The 22,417-nt window shown below is 38.5% G+C and overlaps 2 protein-coding genes and 1 non-coding gene across 4 annotated transcripts in view; 1 reads left to right on the plus strand and 2 right to left on the minus strand.

Annotated features, from left to right (window-relative positions):
- Positions 1-12,509, minus strand: part of LOC122672704 (putative potassium transporter 12) — a 27,036-nt gene extending 14,527 nt beyond the window's left edge. The window contains exons 1-2 of the mRNA XM_043870176.1: positions 12,505-12,509; positions 410-413 (exon numbers count right to left, since the gene is read on the minus strand). The gene's annotated coding sequence lies outside the window, so the exon portion shown is untranslated. The remainder of the gene's footprint in view (positions 1-409; positions 414-12,504) is intronic.
- TRNAL-AAG lies at positions 4,894-4,974 on the minus strand. Its single transcript has one exon. It is a non-coding gene; the product is annotated as a tRNA-Leu (tRNA).
- The window catches only part of LOC122672705 (serine/arginine-rich splicing factor RSZ22A-like), a 21,483-nt gene continuing 9,495 nt past the window's right edge, over positions 10,430-22,417 (plus strand). For both annotated transcript variants that reach the window (XM_043870179.1, XM_043870180.1), the window contains exons 1-3: positions 10,430-10,578; positions 10,768-10,876; positions 13,115-13,203. In XM_043870179.1, coding sequence (XP_043726114.1) covers positions 10,788-10,876; positions 13,115-13,203 — 178 coding nt within the window. In that variant the 5' untranslated portion in view covers positions 10,430-10,578; positions 10,768-10,787. The remainder of the gene's footprint in view (positions 10,579-10,767; positions 10,877-13,114; positions 13,204-22,417) is intronic.

The following is a 22,417-nucleotide window of genomic DNA, read 5'->3' on the forward strand; positions in this document are numbered from 1 at the left end:
GAAATTGTTTCCGCCATTGCTGGAAGACAGAGCTAAAATTGAAAAGTAGAGTAACAGTGTTATAATATTATGATATTGACTAATAAGGACAACAACGGTTGCCTTCTTAAGTTTTTAATGTTATCAACAACTAAGTCATTATTGGTCCGGACGTGGGCCCACCGTAGTCTACGACATTTTCATTTTTTCCCTTCTACAGTACCGCTACCTACTGGCAGGTACTACCAACCAGGCTACAGCATTTTCTTGGCCTCCAACATCTGACATCTGAGATCGTTCCTGGTTTTAATCAAGATTCAAGGGGGGCCCACAATTTACCATTTGATTGGCTGTGCGCCTTTTCCCAGATTTCATTTTTTAGAATTGCTGTCATCCAAAAAGAGGAAATAATTCACCGGAGACAAACAACATTGCTGATTCCATACCCCGGAGGGTTCTGTCAATTACGTGTGAAACAATTTAACCCAATTCCACTCTTTGGTTCTGAGCTCTTTGCAATTTGGATTTCCCGGCTGTATCACGTTCTTCTATTCAATAAAAATCATCTTCACCCAAAAAAATAACAATAAACAATAAACAATAAAAGTTTGTGTGATAAACCCCAAAAAATTGTAAACAATAAAAAAACTAGTGGGAGAGGGACAGGGTCACACGAAAATACCGTTTTGAACTGAAAAAATCTCATTCAATTAAATGCTCTTGCACCCATTGTTATTGGCCCCTATGCATTTGCAAGTGCTACACGTTCATGGACAACGATTCTGGTCCATGAATGAGTAAACAATGTCTGCGTGCTCGAAGAACATTTTTCTTTATTTTTATCGTATAATATATTGAAAAAAATAACATTACCTAATTGTGAGGCCCACATGGCTCCTACGCTTAGACATAAAAGCATATGAAAATACCACATTGTCCCATGAAAAGACAGAAATCATAGCCAGAATGATGCTTGCACGTGTACTCCCATTGACTAGCATGCATGTGCACCAATAAAGGCCCGCCCAGGTAGATATCTCTTTCTCTATAATGTTTTATAATATTTTGTCTTGAATATTTTAAGAAAAAGAAATGCTAGTGCCTACAATTGGGGCCGTGGAGAATGATTTAAATGTGATTGAATTTACATTTAAAGAAAAAATTGTTCTGAGCCACCAAGGAGTTCACCTTAACACCTTTTCTTTCATCTTCACGTGGCTAAAAATTGCTTACCTTGGCATCATTTATGCCAAGAAAGAGAAAAAGAGTAGAAGAGATCGCTTACCTTGACAGTATTTATTAATATATGCCAAAAAGGGGAGAGAACACATAACGAAAGGGGGTGGACATTATTAATGAAGAGACAGAAAATGGGAAGGAGAAATTGTGATAGAACGTATATTCATGGTTCTAAGTATCGGATCGATCTCGATACCACGCTGATATTGTATCGGTGATATGGTATGGATAAAGGATAAAGTAATTAAAAAATCAAATTTATAAGGAGAATCAAAGGTACATTTGTCCAATATTACCGATCCATTCTGATACCATGCACAAAAACCATACCTATATTTCACAGTATCAATCTTCTCTTATTTTTTCAATAAAATCAAAGAAGGGGAGAATATCCTTTTTACTATAGAATATTTATTTTTATCTAATCAATAATTTTTTGACCAAAAAAAATTACATTTAAGTGGGAACTATTCCATGGGCCCTGAAAATCTCTTAGCACGTACGTAATGAACAAAACTTTGAACCTGTTTCAACATTCAACGTGAAAGAGATGGTCATGTAATAATCTTTTTTCTCACCAAAAGCGTGAAAGAGATGGGAGAAGTGACGAAAAGAAAATCGTCTACCGTGCACGGTTAAGAGTTTCACACATGGAAGATGTGACATCCAATGGTGGCAAACTTAAGAAGAAGAAAAAAAAACTGTCTCGCATCAAGCTCGCACCGTTGAATGAAGCTTCTTCCATATATTGAGCTCTCAGGGCTGCCAGATGCCTGTACTACAGCGGATTTTAAGTGACTTGCACTGATCTAGTGATTATACTATATCAATAACAGATGAACCTCATCAAAAAATATATATATAGCAAATAATAGATGATAAACGTTCGACCGTTGGATTAGTTTCAGAATGCTACCCTATCCTTGATGATTAGAATGCATGGTGCACAAAATGCCACGTTTTGTTTTTCTTTTTTGTCTTCACTCTTCTAGTGTAATCCCCATTTTGTCAAATTGATAGATCCTTGTAAGAGTTCAGATCTGCTACCCACATAGGAACAGGTGGGGACAAATCTAAACCCTCCATGGGAGTATGGGACCGGCCTCTAGGGTGTGGGACCCACTCCCCATGGAGGGGTCAGATCTATCCCCACCCGTCTCCCTATAATTAGATGGAAGACCAATGGTTTTTTTATTTTTTTTTAATAGAAAAATTGATGGGATAATAATGTTTTTTTTTTTTTATAGTATAGAAAATTGCATTGATCAAATAAAGAGAAAGGGATCATTGTCTGTTCTGTAGCACTTGCACGGAGCAATGAGAGCAGACATAGATTAATCAACATCATGATTTTAATGAACAGATTGGGTATCGATCACCTTCAAAGATCTTGGAGGCAAGGAGTGGACACTGGCCAATCTGTTGAACTCGTTAAGAACAGGGCGCTCCTGGCTAGAGAGTCACCAGTATTGCTGAGATCTCTAGAAATATGAAAAAAATAGCAACTTTCAAAACAAGATGCTAGATGTCTGACGTTATGAATGATGGGAAGCGGATCTAGAAGTGTTGGTTTCGTCAAATCCGATAGGAGGGAATGCAACTCACGATTATCTGTTTCCACATTATGTTTCCAAAACAAATGCGTTGTCAAGTATAATAAGGAGCAACCCATCCAACTTCAAGAGTGTTCTTCTTAAAACTTGTGTCACAAAAGATTATAAGATCACTTGATTGGGCTAGATCCATGTAGTCATTATAAGATAAACAAAGATTTAATCAATGGTTTAAAGAAGAATGATCCATGGGATGAAGAAAACAAGATAATAAATTCATATCATCAATCCATCGATTATATTACTAAAAATCATATGAGGTTTAATGTTAAGACTTTTAAAAGAAAGATGATTACAAGCTAACCATATAAATGTGTTTTAAAATCCAAAGCTTTTACATTGCAGGCACAATTTAACTGTTATTTTATTTTCTTTTTCTTTTTTTAACAAAAAATACCCCTAAAAAAAAACATTTTAAACACACCTTACATTTTTAGGGTGCCCAAAAAAAAAAAAAGACAATTTAAGAAAAGCTTCATGCTTGATTCTCAAAAATATTTATTATATAGGCTTATGGTATATAGTATATACATCAAATATTAATATTTAATTAACACATAAATTGGTCCCACAATTTACATATATATATATTGTCATTTTTTCTGTGTTTTTTGTTTTAATATAAACATTTAAACTTTGTACATCCATCTTTTTTGTTTTTTTCATTCTCAAAATTGTTGATCAATTTTTTATCATTTCATTCAAATTGCTGAGTTATTTTAATTGTATCATACCAAAGAAAGTTTTTTTGTCGTTCCCATTTTAACTATATGTGTGTACGATGTAGAGCTTTAGGCTATATCTTGGAGTGAAGTGATGCTACCTATTTTCCACGTGCCATGTCTTTGCATCCTCAACCAATCAAGAAGCAAAATTGTTCTCCATCTTTTTTACTCCAAGAAAAAGGTGTCCTCAAGAGACAATGAGCAAGTCATAGGAAGTTTCCCGTTCTTTGTTTGTAGTTGTTTGTCCTACGAACTTGTAACATCATGAATTCTATCATGATAGAATTTTCATAAAATAACCTCATGATAGACTAGGTTAAGATTTGTTCCTATAAGAAATTTGGATAAATAATCATGATCTACATGGTCTTTTGAATCTTCGAGGAGATATGTGTATTCCCTGGAATCTCCTCCCTTCCTATTTTGAACTTGTCGAACTAACTTTCAACTTTTCAAATGTAAATATAAGGCATAAAAACAATCTTTGGTTTAGAGTCCTACGCTCTTTACTATTACCAATAGAACCTCTCTCCCCCCCCTTTCTTGTATGATGTATAGACTTTCTGTTCTCTTTGAGTAATAAATATTTTTCTTTCCATAAAAAATTAAAAAAAAGCTTTGATCCTATACGCATGAAGGTGGTTTGGATTTGAGAGATGTCTCTACATATAATGGGGCCTTGTTGGTTAAACTTGCGTGGAAATTACGCATGTGATAGTTTAGCCTATTTTCAATTCATGGGTCCAAGATCAATATTTTGCATCTATGAATTCTTCATGCCAAATTGAATAAAGTTATAATTACCAAATAAATAAATAAAATTTGTTGTTTATGACTTACAAAACTCGAATTCTCCAATAATTAGCTTTGCTGGTAGTTTTGAATCCTCAACCAATGAGGTTGGTTGAGTCACTATTGTAATATTTCAAAATAAATTTATGGTCATGGGATTTGGTTATGGTGTGATAAGAGACGAGGTCGAGGTTGATGCCAGGGTTCTTCTTCAATGAGTTGAAAGAAGCGGGAAGATGAGACACCAATCAATAAAGGTGTGGACGGGTTCTGAAAAACTGAGTTCAATGATTCCAAAAGCTAGGGGCTTTGGAAGTACTTTAATATTTTGTTTAAAGCGCAATTGGGTTGTATTAAATTTAATATTTTTATAAATTTTTCTCTCATTAAATATAACAATTAAATGGTAATGTTTGCTCTTACCAAAAAAATAAATTAATTATTTGGTAATGTTTGCTCCCTTATTATCTTTTATTGTTAATTAGTTTTTATTTTATATTATTTTGGACTCATATGCTTAATTTAGGGGGAAAATAAAAAGACATTGTTGAGAGTGGGATTTGAACCCACGCCCTTTCGGACCAGAACCTTAATCTGGCGCCTTAGACCAACTCGGCCATCTCAACTTGATGATTGTGTACTTACTATTTTATCAATTAATTACTTATGTATAAGTCTCTGTTTTAACATGTGGTAATGGGTGAAAATTCACACTATTTCAAATCCAACAATAAATTTTTTTTTTGGGTAAATTATATGTCATCCCCTGGTTTTTGAAAAAACTCAAATCACCCTCTCTACAGTAATGGTGTTAGTCTGCTGTTAGTTATTGATGTGAAATGACTATTTTACCCTTGTACTAAAACATTAGAGTTAAATTTACAATACTACCCTTCCTTCATCTTCAACATTGGTTAAGGGTAGTTGAGGGATTTAAATTTATTTCACTGGCTGACATCATCATTTAACAGCATAAAACTAACAGTAGGGACTAATTTGTCATATTGGGGTCTAAACCAGGGGGTGATTTGAGTTTTTTCAAAAACAAGGGGTGACGTGTAATTTACCCTTTTTTTTATTTTCTAAATTTAATTATTATGAAACCCCTCCCCCCTTAGAAAAAAAGGCCCATATTTTTTATCTACCACATGGTAGAAACCCACTTCCCAATTGACATAAAAATCACTTCTTTACCAGTAATTAGTAATTTGTTTTTGTTAAATATTGATAATTAGTAATTATTCGTTTACAAGTTTGAATATGAAGGAAGACCCTGATTGAAGATAATGCAAAGACATCAATACAAGTATTTAAGGGTTAAAGGATTTTTATAAAAAAAAAAAAAAGGGTTGTCATTTGTCAATTAGAGTTGGAATCGAAAACCAAAACCGGCCTGAATAAGCTAGACTTAATCGAATCAATTTGGTCCAAATTCAGATCAGGAATATACTATTCCAATTTGGTTTGATCTGGTTCCAGCATATAAATCGTCAGTTCAAACTGAAACCAAACCAAATTGGGATACTGTTATATTTAGTATAATATATTATAGTATATTAATCAATTATAATTTTAATATATTATAATATATATTACCAATATTAGTTTGGGTGAAGGTATCACTCACATTATGGTGGAAACGGACAACAAAAATGTAGTAGCTTACTTGAATCATGGATTCTCTGTGGCCTCCTTGACAATCAAACCCACCTTAGAGGACATTCTTCATTTGCATTCTTATTTTGAGTCTTGTATTTTCTCTTTTGTTCCAAGGGAGTTTAACAGTTTAGCTGACTCTTTGGTAAGGAGGGCACTATTTCTGACGGGAACGACAGTCTGGTCCATTTATGATCCATGGATCCACGACCAATGTTTTGCATCCATGAGTTTCTCCTGTTCCTCTGAATAAATTTATTTTCACCAAAAAAAAAAAAAAAAAAAGACGCAACAGCTAATGCCTGTGTAACACGTTCTTCAATTAGTTTAGTAAACAAGTATTTTGATGGAAAATGTAATAGGACGTTCATAATATTGTCGAGAATTATGATAAGAACCAAAAATTAATAATAAAAACAAGGGTAATTTACACATACCACCCCTGAGATTTGACGAAAGGATAATTTTACCCCCCAGTTTTGAAAAATTCTGCGTACCCCCTGAGGTTTGCAAACAGTAACAAATAAGCCCATTCTGTCAGTTCATGACTAACAGTGTTAAAAATAAAAGATGAACTGACAAAATTACCCTTGCAAAAAAAGAAGGAAAAAAAAAAACCTGCAACTCATCTTCCCCCCTCGATTGGGGAAGATGAGTTGCAGGTTTCAAAACCCTTTCAACCCAGAGATGCAGAGATCTCTTCTAATCGCTTACTAGCATTTCTTTTTCTTGTTTTGAGCTGTAAGCTTCTCTTTCTCTGTGTCTCTAGATGAAACAATATTCAACCCAATAATCACGCAAGCAAAAGTCAAGCTACATTTATCTCAGATTCTTGCTTGGTTCATAGAATCTATTGCAGAGCACAATCCCAGTAAAGTACAGATCTTCCTACTTTTCAGCTTAAATAATCTTTCGTCATCTCGTTCAATAAAATCACACAGAAAGAGAAGAGAGGTCAGGTCAGGTGAGGGACAAGAAGAAGAACAAAAATAAATGACTCATACGAAACTTGCAGTTCGCTTAAAATGCTTTTGGTTTTAGGGTTTCAAATTGGGAAAAAATCCCAAATTAAATAGTAGTTTCAGAAACCCTAGTTCGTGACATTTTCATGTTTGGCTCCGTACTTCAATTTCTTACATATACATAGTCATCAATCGCACTGAAAAGCCAAACAAAATCCAACAAGGGAGACCCAATTAATGATGTTCATCGTTTTTATTTTTAATAAAAAACAATTATTATAACTAAAAACTTGAAATCTTTAGGATGAGTTATGAGATTCAATAATGGAGATTGGACGCAGAAAGGCAAAATCAAGAGAACAACAAACAAGAACAAGATGACAAACTAACAAAAGAAGAAATTCAAAGGATATTGGTCATTCTCTAAAGGCACAAAGAAGATCCACAACCCAATAGAGACACTGAAAAATAGCATCATAAAAGGATCATGTCAGAAATTGCAGAGAAAAGAAAATCTGCAGACGGGTTCTTCTTATTCCTGCAAGCGAACGATGGAGAGACAAAGAAGGAAAAAAGATAATGAGAGAACAGACCTTGATGATCGGAGACAAAGACGGGGATGTGAGAGAGTCAGTCCTCCCTTGCGTTGAAGCTCTGGTGATGGATTGTACCCTTTCTTTAGTTATATGAGTTTGAACCAGAATCAAGACCTAACATAACCGATTCAGGGGAGTTTGAAAATTAGATCAAATAGTCATCAATCGTACTGAAAGGATCTTGATTTGGGATTTTTTCCTAATTTGAAACTCTAAATTCCTTAAGGGTTGAAAGGGTTTTGAAACCTGCAACTCATCCGGATGAGTTGCAGGTTTTTTTTGCCTTTTTTTGCAAAGGTAATTTTGTCAGTTCACTTCTTATTTTTAACACTGTTACTCATAAACTGACGGAATGGATTTATTTGTTACTGTTTGCAAACCTCAGGGGATACACATAATTTTTCAAAACTGGGGGGTAAAATTATCCTTTTGTCAAACCTCAGGGGTGGTATGTCTAAATTACCCTAAAAACAACTTGTGATATGAAATCGTCTTTTTAAATGAGTCTAACTATATGTATTTGCATTAAACCAGTGTAAGGCACGAATCAGCTAATTATGATTGATGGCCTTCGATTTGATTGAAGTAGTTTAGTGAACCAATTCAATATTTTATGGGCCCAATCAAAGTTTGGCCCATTAGCTTGTTCACACCCTTAATTAATCAATAGTCTTTAATAAAAACTATTGGGAGTTTTCGAGGCTTTAATAGGGTTGAAGGGTTTATGATTTTTCCAACTCCATGTGAGAGGGGACATGACCATGCATGTTTGCACGACCATGTATGAAATCTTTGACCAAAACTATTTATACAATGAATCAAGAGTTATAGATTTTTGTCTCATTATATTTTTTCTTTTCTTTACATCCAAATGTAGCCTAAAGGGAAAATCTTGTTGTCATCACTGATGGTGACAAACACATTGTAACCATGGGTCTTATTCTGCCACGTGGAAGAGTGTGTGGTGACTCTGTCCGTTGATATATAAGTGGTATGATGGATTAATCGCATGTCAAATTCCAAGAATCCATGCATACACACCTTTTTTTTTTTTTTGGATGATAAACATATATATAAAACTTAAACTGTTAAGTACAAAGGTGGAGGAGGCTTGGTCGAGGTTGGGTACTTACAAAAGTGAGAAGTAATGTTCTTAAAGTTGTCAATTTTTTTCAACTAAAACAAAAAAGTTCTGTAGCAGGTTTCAGAGTATAATATAAGAGTTTGTGAAAATAAAAAGCTAAAAGAGGTCCTTGTTGCATAACTAAACATGACCAATGGGAATTCGCTCCTTGGTAGCTCTTTCCCATCCTTGAAGAAAACCAATAAGTTTTGCCTCCACGGGATCCTTAACACTTAAGCAACGTGCACCTGTCAGAAAGTTTTGACCATCTATCAAAATGTTAAATTACCATTGGATTAATGTAGAAGCGGGTTCAGAAATTCCCACGACAATTAAACCAGGCAGGTTGATTATATTGTTAGAACCAGAGATATGATGCATACTAGGAGATCCATAATATGGTGATTCCATCATTGATAAATTTATGATAGGTGGGGAGATACATAGATCATTTGCCCATTTTAAAACATATTTGATAACCAATAAGGGGTCAGTTGAAATGTCACGTATGACAACATTGTTTCTTACAAACCATTTATAATAACAAGTTAAAATGAAAATAGAGAAAAACCATGAGGTAGATTGTTTATCAAGGTCAGGGGATTCAAGTAAAGATGCACACAGGCAGATGAAGGATGGGCCAGAGAGGTGCTCAGTTCTTAGTCCGAGAGGACTAGAAGTCCAGATACGTTTAGTCCAACCACATGATAAGAATATATGCCAATTTGATTCATCACAAGAGCCACATAAAACACATGAAGGGTCGATTGGAAGCCATTTCGAAATAGAGGCTCTGACTGGGAGTCCTTCATGGGATACACACCTAGTTGTTATCAACGTGGACTATCTAAAAAATGTTTTGGATTCAATGGTTGTATTTTATGTTTTTTTTGTTTTTGGGTGACAATATTTTATGTTTTAAAACAGTGCAGAAAGTTGAGCATAATGCCCTAGTCCCACACCAAGCCACGATATAAATTGTCCGCTTTGGGGTGAATCCCTCACGGTTTTAAAATGCGTCATGGCCTTGGAGGGGTCATTGGGTTATCAACTAACCCTATCTATTCCCCTTAGTCGATGTGGAATTAAAGAGCCTGCCCCACTCAACGTCCCTCCCATTTCTTGCCCAACCTTTGGGTCTCAACGCCTCTCTTGCTTCCTGTTTAGTAAAAGCTAGTGGCGTACACCAATGGGAGGGCAAGACGGAAAGGGGGATTGGGGGTCATTTCCTAAGAGGAAGGTGAGAGAGAGTGATACAGGCTAGGCACCCACTAGTGTGCCAGATCTTTTCCCTTAACACTACTAGGGAGAAAGAAAGGTGCTTAATCGCGCACGGTGCGTGGATCCTGCACCCAAACACATGGCCACGCGAGATGACTGCCACGCCTCCATGGAAAGGCAGAAATTTATGAGGGCACGATGGTCATTTCACACCGCTTGTGTTTGGGCACAGGGGCTGCGCACTGCACGTGACCAGGTAGCGTTTTTTTTCCCTAATTATTATTAGATTTCAAAGATAAAATGGGCTAGGCCGATCGGTCCAGCATATGTCGAGCCCATGACTGGACCTAAGGGGGCTCCCACTAGGTTTGCGGCCCATTATGTCCAGTCCGGCCGGAAATTTGGGAATAGGCGGCGGATGAGCCCCCTGAGTCAGACAAGTCGCGTGCATTTTTGGTATAGTAGTCCTCCATGTTGTTACGGGCCGAGGACAGGGTCACTCGTTATAACGACGTGTACGTATAATGAATAAATCTCTTCGTTGCGTTAGGGCTTAAGAGAGTTCTGCGAGTTAGAGTTGCTCCAAAGTTCCAAACTCCAAATCCTTCACTCTCGCAGTTTCAATCCTTTCGCTAGAATTTTCTGGGCACTACCATCTTGTTTCTTTTCAGGGTAAGTTTACAGAAGCCATTGTGTTTTATTTTCTCTGCATCCGTTTGCAGGTTCGAGCTCGCATATCTTGTATGAGAAAAGAGAAACCCTAGTTGTTTTCCCCCTTGTTTTTATTTGTGGTTACTTGCTATGTTCGGTATATTGCCATTGTTTTGCAGTCCCTGCAATTAACAATAATCTGTTCTGTAGGTTGTAATCGTTCTACGATAATGTCTCGACTTTACGTTGGGAATTTGGATCCGCGAGTTTCAGAAAGAGAGCTCGAAGATGAGTTTCGAGCGTATGGTGTTCTGAGGAGGTATAAGTTTTTGTTTTTTTTGCTCTATTCTTGGCCAGTAGCGGTACACGGCAGTACTTGTTACTATTATGCCTCTGTAATTAGAAGATCTTTGCTTAGGTTGGGGAGGAACACGGGTTAAGTGGTTTATGGGTTTCTCAGATGTATGCCTGTCTATTTCACTAATGACAAAAATCTCATCACGAAAGAAGTAATGAAATGGTATAGGGAGAGTAATTTGGGTATGATAATAGTTTATATATGTTTGTTCAGGGGTAAATCATGAACCTTTTTTGAAGGTCATTCGACTGCATTCATACATTGATCAAGTTCCCATTTACCTGTGTAAGTCTAATTGCTCCCCCCGACCCCCACCAAAAAAAGAAAAAAGAAAAAATCTTTTTAAAAGAAAAAGCAACTTAAAAAAAAAACTTCTGCACCCGTCCATTGAGATAACCCAGCTTGGTTGGGATCGTAGGACCCAGAGCTACAGCACAATGTGTTGGAAGAACTCGTGTCCAGATTGAAGACTTAAAAGAACAAGGCAAAGGACAGATATTGTATCTTAATATGATTGTGCCTTGAAGGTAGTCACATCAATACTTAGTCGTAGGCAGGAGTAAGGGTGCAAGTTGTCTATGAATGGGTTGGGGTATGGACAGAATTTGAACCGGATTGAGTCAGAGCTCAGCTCATTTTAGTTCAATGTTGAGACAAAATCTGGCCCAATTTGCATCCTTAGCAGGGTGATGGTACAAATACTCAGCTCATAGTGTTGGGAGGAATTGATATCCAAATGTAAGAACCTCCCAGCTCCACCCCCTCCCAATGAAGAAAAAAGTTTAGAGAACGTGTATGATGCTTTGAAGAATATTAGTCTTAAGTTGCTTTGAACTGTTATGGTTCCCTGCTATAGTATTTTTGTTGTTAATTAAGAATTGGTTCATAGTGAGAATGGCCACTGCCCTTGCTACATTTTGTTTGAACACAATGCTTTCAATGTTTGTAGAGGATATGTTATTCTTACATGAATTATTGAAGAAAACTACTACAGTAATGTTTATTATGGAATTTTGCTTGATTGCAATATGATATACAGCAGATTATGAAATTTGTAAGGCTAAGATTTTAATTAAGAAACATGGAATAGATGGGGATACTTTTCCATTGGTTGATATTGCAGAGGCTAGGAATTGAAGTGAAGGGGCTTTTTGTAATAGAAACATTGAAGAGATATGCAATTTGTTTGCCCTGGTAATAATTTCCAGGATTGCTGAATTTCAAACCCAGCTCCCTTACGCTAGAACCAGCTCACTCATCAGTAATCCAATCAAGCTGAAATTTTGAAGTTAAGTATCTAACTACTAGAACTCTTAAATTCAACCAATAGTAGGCCAGAAGATCAATCGTAAAATAAGTAATAAATTCCCGAAACTGATATGGGCGGAATCTACAGTGCCAGCAGAATTTGAATTAAGATCTCCCAAATCCCAGCTCTGTTCAGACTCAGACTTTGCAGTCAAAGTCGTTCAATAGAAGGGAAGTATTTCCCATAATTTCAGGCCAATCTTAGTTTATACAAATGAGTAATTGCATATTCTAATCAATCATGCTAGAGCAGAGAAACTTTAACATCGTAGATCTAAAACAGATTTCTGATTGTAAGAAGCCAAATTATTCTGACCCGTTTTGAAGAAGCAAACAACAATAGAATCACCAGCCAGACCTGGGAAAATACCATGCATGTGCACTCTGTACACCTATGATCTTGCCTCAAAGTACATAATTCCATTAAGCAGGAAAACATACTTTACAAAGAAGCTGGACACAATGACACATACATTTATGGATATAGCTGACAACCTAAATTCCTTATCACTTAAATGACTCAAAACTCCTCATCAAACTCTATATCTAAACCACTGCTTGCTAAACACTCAAACTAAGGTTAATGCTAATAGGACTGTAAGACTTAGGCTGATTATCTTATTATTGTAGTTGACACATGACCCTCTTATTTGGGCCTTTACATTAGCCCATTACAAAAAAAAAACTGATAAATAAACACCTTAGGACTCATGTAACCATAGATGGAATCAATTTTGACCAATACCAAGCCCAAAACTTGTAAATTGAAGCCCAATTGGAGCAGTCTTGACTCTTGACTGTATCAGTTGAACTCCTTTCCTTCCCTGCTATTGCAAAGGTTGTTTTAGTCATTAGTTGCTGATCTAACAAGATTGTAGTGTGAATTTGCAGTGTCTGGGTTGCTCGAAAGCCACCAGGTTATGCATTTGTTGAGTTCGATGATCGTAGAGATGCTCTAGATGCAGTCCGTGCAGTGGATGGTAAGTACAAATCTTTTTCCTGTACTTATTTTTTGGATGCTCGCTTATGTTTTCCATCTCCTTCCCTAAGGTGTAGTTATTTTCCAATTAACTTGTGGCATAAAGCATCATTCTTTGACTAGTTTATTAAAGTTTCTGATGGTACGTATACTGTTCTTATTGTTTCACTCATGGAATTAACCTTTGAAAGGCCTACATAAGGTTTGGTGAATTGGTGTTAGTGCTCTACAAAATGGCAACTGATTGCTAAACTTCCATTTCTTTTTTCTGTGGAATAACTTATCTAGTAAGTGGTTCTCAATATTGCTCGTACTTGTATAACTCTCTCTTGTAGTGCTACCAGAGCCTGAAGATTTCTGCATGATTATATCTATGCTGATAATGCCTTTTCACCCTTATTATATTTTATTCATTAAATTTTCTTGTTACCTGCAGGTGTATCAGACTTTCTGCTAAACTGCATTTTGTTTGGTGCCTTTGCACCAGTAGGTCTTTAGGACACTGGGCTGATTCTATGGATTGCTTGTGTCATACCTTAAGATTTAAGTTGGTCATGAAAAGTGTTCCATATCACTGTCGAGAGGGATAAACAGTCCATTTGTTTTGCCTGCTTCCAGGATTCCGTCAGCTGTTTCCCAATCTCTAATTAATATGGCTCTTTTTTTTTTCATATAATTCTTTTGTCTAAAATATAAAAGGTAAACCATTACTGAGTTTGTTGGGAGTATGGTGGAGGTTGGCAGGGGGATGGGGTGGGTTTACAATGTTTTGTGTACTTGGGGTTGTTGGTTGTGGATTTCTGCCCATTTGCATACAAATGTCCAGCCGTTATGTCGATCTTCACAATTGCACCTGGAGATCAAGTGCAGAGCAAAGTGGCGTTACACAGTTGCTTTGACTTGGCAACCTGTTGTTTCACGCCCATGGATTGAAAGTGTTTGTCGAAATGTATCTTATTGGCCAGTTGAGTTTATATCCTTATGGATGCTGAGAATACTCACGTAGAATATCCTCAAAGCCTCCCACGATGTTGTGAGTTGAAGCCAATTGAAGATGCATGGCATCTTTCGGTTGTGATCTTCTGCTCAGGTATGGTATTATTAAGGTTTCCTGTGTGCATGGTGAATCCTTAAAAGATGTTTTGTCAATCTGTGATCAATGATTATCTTATCCTTTCAGTGGTGGAGGTATCCTTTGCTATTTGGACTTTAGATGGTGTGATGGCATGCCTTTTTATTCAATAAAGAATGTACGTAAAATATTTTTTACTATTTTTTTTCTTCATTATAAACTTACAATGGTCTGGTGGATGTAGTCAGATAATTGTAATTTTAATTGAAAAGGTGATGCTTGAATTAGGTATTCACGTAGGGAATCATTGATGGCAATGTTAGAGGACATAATATTACATCTCAAAAGGACATGGCAAGACTAGGGTTCTGAACATTCTGACTCCTAATTTGATACACCCATTGGAATGTCATTGACATGCAGTGGGGCATGTATTTGACATCTGTCATGTTCCTAAAAAATTTCTGGCATGTGCCCCCTTCGGTAGTAGTTTAAGTACTGATCTCAATTTTTGAACCATAATGCTCATGCATATGATCAAGTTATATAGGCATATAATTTAGCTTATGATTTCCTTTTGAGACTGGTTTTAGAAAGTCTTTTTCAACCTCCTTCTATGTTATTGTGTTCTTTCTACCCTTATTTTACCGTCTCTATTTTGACATCTACTATCAAAATTGGGCATTGTGGCAGTGAACTGGTCTCTCTTTTGCGTTCTTGATTGTTTTCTTGTTACCTGAAAACATGCTTCTGTAAGGGTCCATCACTTCTAATTTTGTAGTATTTGGTCTTTTTCCCACTACTTTTTCGGTTTTCTTAGAAGCAAAAACTCAACAAGTATCTTACCCAGCATCTGGAATAAGAACTATATATATATATATTTTTTATTTGTGTTCCTTTTTTAATATTTATCCATGTCTCTCATGGTTATGTTTGGTTTGAATCTTATCCTGCTTTCACTGTCTTTTGATTTTCATATTTTCATACTTGTTAAAAAGAAAAAATTGGCCATGTCCCTATTATAGTATTATGGAACATGGTCAATGCAGTGGATCCATGCATACTTAGAAACTTTAGCATGTATGACCACAACCAAATTTTTTTAACACTTGATCTCTATGGTGGGTCCAGGAGGGAGCCAAAGGCTAACAATCTCTATCACAGAAAATGTGATTTCACTGCAAAGATCTAAACTCCCACAAGCATATATGACTATCAACACATATTCTTGTGAGAAGATCGATTTGCAAGCTTGATGATGTAGGGAATAGGGTACTGATAACCTATCCTACAGTCAGGATCACTATACTGCCTAACAATAGGTTAACCAACAGTCCAGCAACAATTTAGCAAGAAATATTAATCAATTACACAGCTTCTGATTTAAATCTTGACACCCAAGCACTCTAGGGTCTGAACACACTGTCGAGTATCTTCAATGACAGACAATAGGACAGTATTCAACCAATACTGTCAGCAGAACGCAAGTGGACTAAGTCACCAAATTAGAAGGTATCCAGAATTAGTAACTCAGCAACTCAGATGGGGCTGATCTTCCCATCTAGTGTAGGTCTTCAAGGATTGAACCACTCTTCAGCATCTGACACCAAATTGAAATGCTGAGATATGATGAGATCTCATAATGTAGCCTCGGTGGAACAAGTCCCACTTAGGAACCAGGTTAAGTAATAGGGCTGGCCGAATGGACAGTTTTAGGTAATTAGGTCACAAACTAGGGTTAGGGTTAGGGTTTTGAACTAGGGTTTATTTGGTATTGGAGTGCAGGTTTTTATGAGTCTAATGGTATAAGTTGGGTCGAATTTGGTTAAGGTTGGGAATCTAGGGTTTCGGGTAGGATGCCTTATGAAAATGGACTGTTTGTGAGATCTAGGGTTTAGGGGCAGATTTGAGGAAAGGGGTTTATAAGGTTTTAATGTGCAGGTTTAGGGGATCCTAATGATGTAAAGATGTTAGGATTTAGATAAGTTTTTCAATTCTGCTGTAGGAGGCAGAATTAGGTTGCAGGTTTAATGGAGGTCGAATGTGATAGGAGAAAGTGAATATAGCAGGTCTGTATAAGAGGGAGCAAAGGGCAGCAGGGTAACTTACTGTATTGCAGAGAAAAGGCAGTAGCTTGAAGATTAATAGAGCCTCCTGACCTTCACAGTGCAAGGAGTTGCAGGAGTCCACCCACCCTTCACCACCTTGAGTTCCCAAGGATGCAAGCTCGCAGAGGAGCAGAGGCAGCAGCTCGATTGCAGCAGTCTCAGATCTGAAAACAGAGATTTTTTAATGCTGAAAAGTTGTGGGGGAGCCTCCCACGATTTTTTCTATTTATAATAAAAGGGGGGAGGGTTCAAAAGGCCTTACAAATAATGAGACTTAAAGCAATCCTAGTCAGATTAGGAGTGGGAATTCCTAACCTGAATCCTAATCACAAGACATAAAACATAATAGACTTATACTCTAAATAGGAGTATAAGTTTAAACAAATAAAACAAATAAAGCACGAATCCCTCTAAAATCGTGGAGGGGAAAACTAAGAAAATAAATATAAAAAAAGACTGTTTTAACCTTCCTAATTAAAACAAAAAAAGAACTAAAGACGAAAATCAGCCTAATCAAGGCTGCTCTTCTTCTTCTTTCGTGTACTTGGACCTGCATCAGCTCTCCCCGGCTTAGAAACATTCATCTCCGATGAATGGGTGAATGCCATGTAGCGATCATATAACTCCGGATCGAGCTTCTTGAAATCATCAGCATGTATCCAAGTGTTGTCCTGGCGTGGGCGGCCTTTCCACTTGACAAGGAAAGAGTGGTAACCAGCGCCTTGACGAGTCGTCTTGTGCATATCATCTAGAACTTCTTCAATCACATCGTCCGGGGGTGGCTTCAGTTGGGGCAGTCGCAACATGTGCTCTGAATCGCCATCATCCGAATGATGCCCCGTGTACAAGTATAGATCAGCCACGTTGAAAACATTGCTTATGCCCATATCATCAGGCAACTCTAGAACATAAGCATTAGGGCCAATACGTTTCAGCACCTTGTATGGACCCATCTTCTTTGGATGGAGCTTATTGTTGACACCCGGTTGGTGTCTCTCTGGATTCACCCGTACCATGACCATGTCTCCTGGCTTGAACTCAACGAACTGGCGATGCTTGTTGGTAGTGGACTTGTAGTGATAATAGGGGTGTCAATGGGTCGGGTTGGGCCGGGCCTGCCTAAACCCTGACTGTGACCCTAGAGGCCTTAACCTAAACCCTGACCCTGACCCTGACCCAACCTTGGCAGGGCCAAGAAACCCTCAACCCTGACCCGACCCTGGCAGGGTCGGGTTGGCCTTGATTGACCCTGATTGACCCTGTCCCTGACCTCACCTTGCCTTTAATCTTCAACTAAAGCATAAAAATTCTTCAATCAAATGAAATATTCTAGCAAATGAATCAAAAGACAGCAAAAAAAAAAAAGCTAATTAAACTTATAATTAAACCGATAGCTGTCAAATTCACACAACAGTTTCATCAAAAAACAAAAAAAAAAGACAAATCCACACAACGACTCAGCAGAGAATCAAGCGACAGCATATGAATCCCCAAATTGTAGGATTTTCAGCACCAGCACCAGCACCAGCAAGCATGGTGGAGTGGCAGGTCTTCTTCTTAGACCCAACAAAAAACCCTTTTAGCAAATCGATTTAACATCAGCAAACTCTGGAAGCAAATCAGAGGCAGCGAGACCACAATACTCCATACCATGTACTGCAAGTTTGCAAACCAGACTGAAATCAACACTCCATTAATGATTCATGTTCACTAAGAAAGTCATTCCCATCCAATTCCTTACCCCAAACCAGATAACCTCTTCAATTTTCATTTAAAATCACCCCACCCATTTGACTTAAAAAAAAAAAAATCACTGTCGATTCCCAGCGAAAATGCCCACTACCCCCTTTTTTTCTCTGAAACTTTGATTAACCCCTTCTAGGGTTCGACCCAGTGAAAAGGAAAAAAAAAAGAAGAGAAATAGCAAAGAGAAAAGAGCGAGAGACAGAACCAAGAGAAAGATATGGAAGAAGAAGAAGAATCGCACATACCTAGTTAGTCCAAGCTCGCCTTGCAATTCTCCTCGTCAGCCTTCTCCAAAGTCCAAACGAGAACGATAGATGAGGCTAATCCAGAGTCTTCAGACATCGCAATCCGCAGGGAAAGAGATGGGGTTTCGACTTTTGCAGGGAAAGAGATGGGTTTGAGATGTTTAGTTAAATGTTTAATCGCTTTTAGGGTTTTGACATTTTGAGTGTTTTTATTTTATATAATATTTATATACTATAATTAAATATTGTATATATATATATATATATATATATATATATATATATATGCTTATAAAACAATACAGGGCCGGGTAGGGCCGGGCTTAACCCGAGGCCTAAACCCGATCCCGACCCGACCCCACCCTGCCAGGGTCAAGCTATTTCTAAACCCTAAACCGCCCTTTGGGCTGAAAAATCAGGGTCGGGTTCAGGCCGAGCGGGCTTTTTTGACACCCCTAAGTGATCATAACTGAGTGCAATTTTGCGGCGAACATTTGCATGCACTTCGGTGATATGGCGGATGAATTCATCGGCTTCAACACTTACCCGAGCTTGAGGGGGTAAGGGAATGAGATCAACCGGTTGGCGGGGTTGTATCCCAAGGAGAATCTCGAAAGGAGTACGACCGGTGGTCCTGTTCACGGAGCTGTTGTATGCAAACTCAGCAATGTCAAGGATAGAGGGCCACGTCTTCTCATAATCTCGGACCAAACACCGCAGCAAATTACCAAGGCTCCTGTTGACTACTTCTGTCTGTCCGTCAGTCTGGGGATGGAATGCAGTAGAGAACAAAAGCTTCGTGTTCGTCTTCAACCATTGAGTCTTCCAGAAGTAACTCATAAACTTCACGTCACGATCGGATACGATGGTGTTGGGTAACCTATGAATGCGAACAATCTCCTTGAAGAATAGCTTGGCAATGTGGGAAGCATCAAGTGTTCTTCGACAAGGAATGAAGTGAGCCATCTTGGTGAATCTGTCAACCACCACCATGATGGAGTCAAATCTTTCTTTAGTAGGGGGAAGACCAAGTACGAAATCCATACTGAGATCAACCCATGGCTGGTGAGGGATCGGCAATGGCGAATAGAGGCCCGTGTTTTGCTTGGTACCTTTAGCTAGCTGGCAAACTCGGCACTACTTGATTACATGCTCTACATCCTTGGCCAAGTGAGGCCAATAGTACCGATCAGTCACCTGTAAGATGGTTTTATCTTTCCCGAAGTGTCCTCCTAAACCTCCTCTATGTAACTCCCGGATAATGTGGTGTCGTAAGGACGAATCGGGAATGCACAGCCGGGTTCCTAAGAACAAGTCCCACTTAGGAACCAGGTTAAGTAATAGGGCTGGCCGAATGGACAGTTTTAGGTAATTAGGTCACAAACTAGGGTTAGGGTTAGGGTTTGAACTAGGGTTTATCTGGTATTGGAGTGCAGGTTTTTATGAGTCTAATGGTATAAGTTGGGTCGAATTTGGTTAAGGTTGGGAATCTAGGGTTTCGGGTAGGATGCCTTATGAAAATGGACTGTTTGTGAGATCTAGGGTTTAGGGGCAGATTTGAGGAAAGGGGTTTATAGGGTTTTAATGTGCAGGTTTAGGGGATCCTAATGATGTAAAGATGTTAGGAAGTTTTCCTAGTTCCAAATCCTAAATACTTTGTAAGGCCTTTGGCCCCTCCTTTCTTATTATAAATAGAATAAATCGTGGGCAGGCTCCCCCACTAAATTTTGCATTAAAAAAAAAAAGAAAATAAATATAAAAAAAGATTGTTTTAACCTTCCTAATTAAAACAAAAAAAGAACTAAAGGGCTCCAACGAAAATCAGCCTAATCAAGGCTGCTCTTCTTCTTCTTTCGTGTACTTGGACCTGCATCTAATGTAATTCCAGATGGATGTCAATCCAACTAAAACCAGAACCAGAATCTGCTTGGGTATAATGCAATCGGTTAGGGCAGAATGGAGGATTAGATGAACTTAGGGTTGGGGCTTAATGGAGTTAGGGTTTGATGGTACGGATAGGAGAAGAAGGGTTAGGGGGTTGGGATGAAAGCTTACTTGTGTTGGATGGATCCTTGGACTGATAACAGATCTGAGTAACTAATCTTTGAACCTTCACACAATCGGCAGCAACAAACTTGACAAACTTGAATGCACTCGAAGGAGAGAAAACAGTGAACTAGTGAAGGCTATCGCAGCCTCACCTTCACAGCCTATCTCAGGACAGTGGAATGCATTAAAGCAATAATCTTCTTCATTAAATCGTGGGGGGATCAATGGAGCTCTTTACATTATATAGCCTTCAAGGTTGGACATAAAATAAGTCCTAACTATGACTAGGACTCAAAAATAGAAATAGGAATGCCAACTAGAACTAGGACTCAAAATAGGAATGCTAACTAGTACTTAGGACTTCTAATTAGGATTCAGATTTGCACTAGGAATCCTAATTAGATTATAACTCAATAAAAATAAAACATAGGACTTCTAATTAGGATTCAGATTTGCACTAGGAATCCTAATTAGATTACAACTCAATAAAAATAAAACAAATACTAAAAATCCCCACGATTGTTGCTAGTGTAGGGATTCATCCCTACACCTACCCGATGGTTACTTAGGCTGGTGTAGGGATCTGCGGCTGGTTTTAGACAGTCAGTTTACATCAACTCCCCCCTTCTCAAAAACATTCGTCTCCGACGAATGGATGAAAGACATGTAGCGCTCGTAGAGATCAGGATCATGGCGCCTAAAGTCGTCGGCGTGAATCCAGGTACTGTCACTATCATGGCGATCCTTCCATTTAACAAGGAAAGAGTAATAGCCGCGACCACCCCGCATAGTAGTAAACTTGTTATCAAGCACATTCTCAATGACATCAGCAGTAGGAGTGGTAAACTGTGGGAGGCGGAGAGCATGTGCAGTATCACCGTCGTCCGAATGGTGGCCGACATAAAGAGTGAGATCGGCCACGTTGAAAACATTGTTAATCTTCATAGACGGAGGAAGCTCAAGCATATAGGCATTGGTCCCAATGAGTTGTTGCACCTTGAAAGGACCCATTTTGCGAGGGTGGAGCTTGTGATTGGCTCCAGGAGGAAGTCGCTCAGGAGAAATACGGACCATCACCAAATCACCAGGTTGGAATTCCACGTATCGGCGATGACGATCAGCTGCTGCCTTGTAACCTTCATTGTTAATAGCAATGCGTCGGCGAACGTCGGTATGGACCTCGGTGATGTGGCGGAGGAACTCATCAGCGTCCACACTAACACGAACATGAGGAGGAAGAGGAAGTAAGTCCACGAGGCGCTTGGGGTGCAGACCCAAAACAATCTCAAATGGAGTACGGCCAGTGGTCCGATTGACAGAACTATTGTACGTGAACTCGGCAATATCAAGGACAGAAGGCCAATCTTTTGCATGATCACGAACGAGACATCGGAGGAGATTGCCTAAACTGCGATTAACCACTTCAGTCTGCCCATCTGTCTGAGGATGAAAGGCGGTGGAGAACTGCAGCTTGGTATTGGTCTTCATCCACAAGGTCTTCCAAAAATAGCTAGTGAATTTGACATCACGATCAGAAACAATAGACTCGGGTAGCCCATGAATACGTACTACCTCTTTGAAGAAGAGCTTGGCGATGTGACTGGCATCAAATGTCTTCCGACAGGGAATGAAATGAGCCATTTTCGAAAACCTGTCCACCACCACAAATATAGAGTCATGACGCTCCCGTGTAGATGGGAGGCCGAGAACGAAATCCATGCTGATATGTAACCAGGGTGCATGAGGCACTGGAAGAGGTGTGTAGAGGCCCGTGTTTTGCTTATCACCCTTGGCAAGTTGACAATCTCGACAACGCTGAATCACCTGTTGGACGTCACGTTGAAGATGTGGCCAATAATACAAATCAGCAACTGCAGCATATGTCTTGCTAATGCCAAAATGCCCTCCCATGCCACCGCCATGTAGTTCCCTAATGAGGTGCTGCCGAAAGGATGTGTTAGGGATAGATAGGCGTGTCCTGAAGAAGAGATATCC

The sequence above is a fragment of the Telopea speciosissima genome, chromosome 8, assembly GCF_018873765.1.
Source record: "Telopea speciosissima isolate NSW1024214 ecotype Mountain lineage chromosome 8, Tspe_v1, whole genome shotgun sequence".
In the NCBI taxonomy this organism is placed as follows: Eukaryota; Viridiplantae; Streptophyta; class Magnoliopsida; order Proteales; family Proteaceae; genus Telopea; species Telopea speciosissima.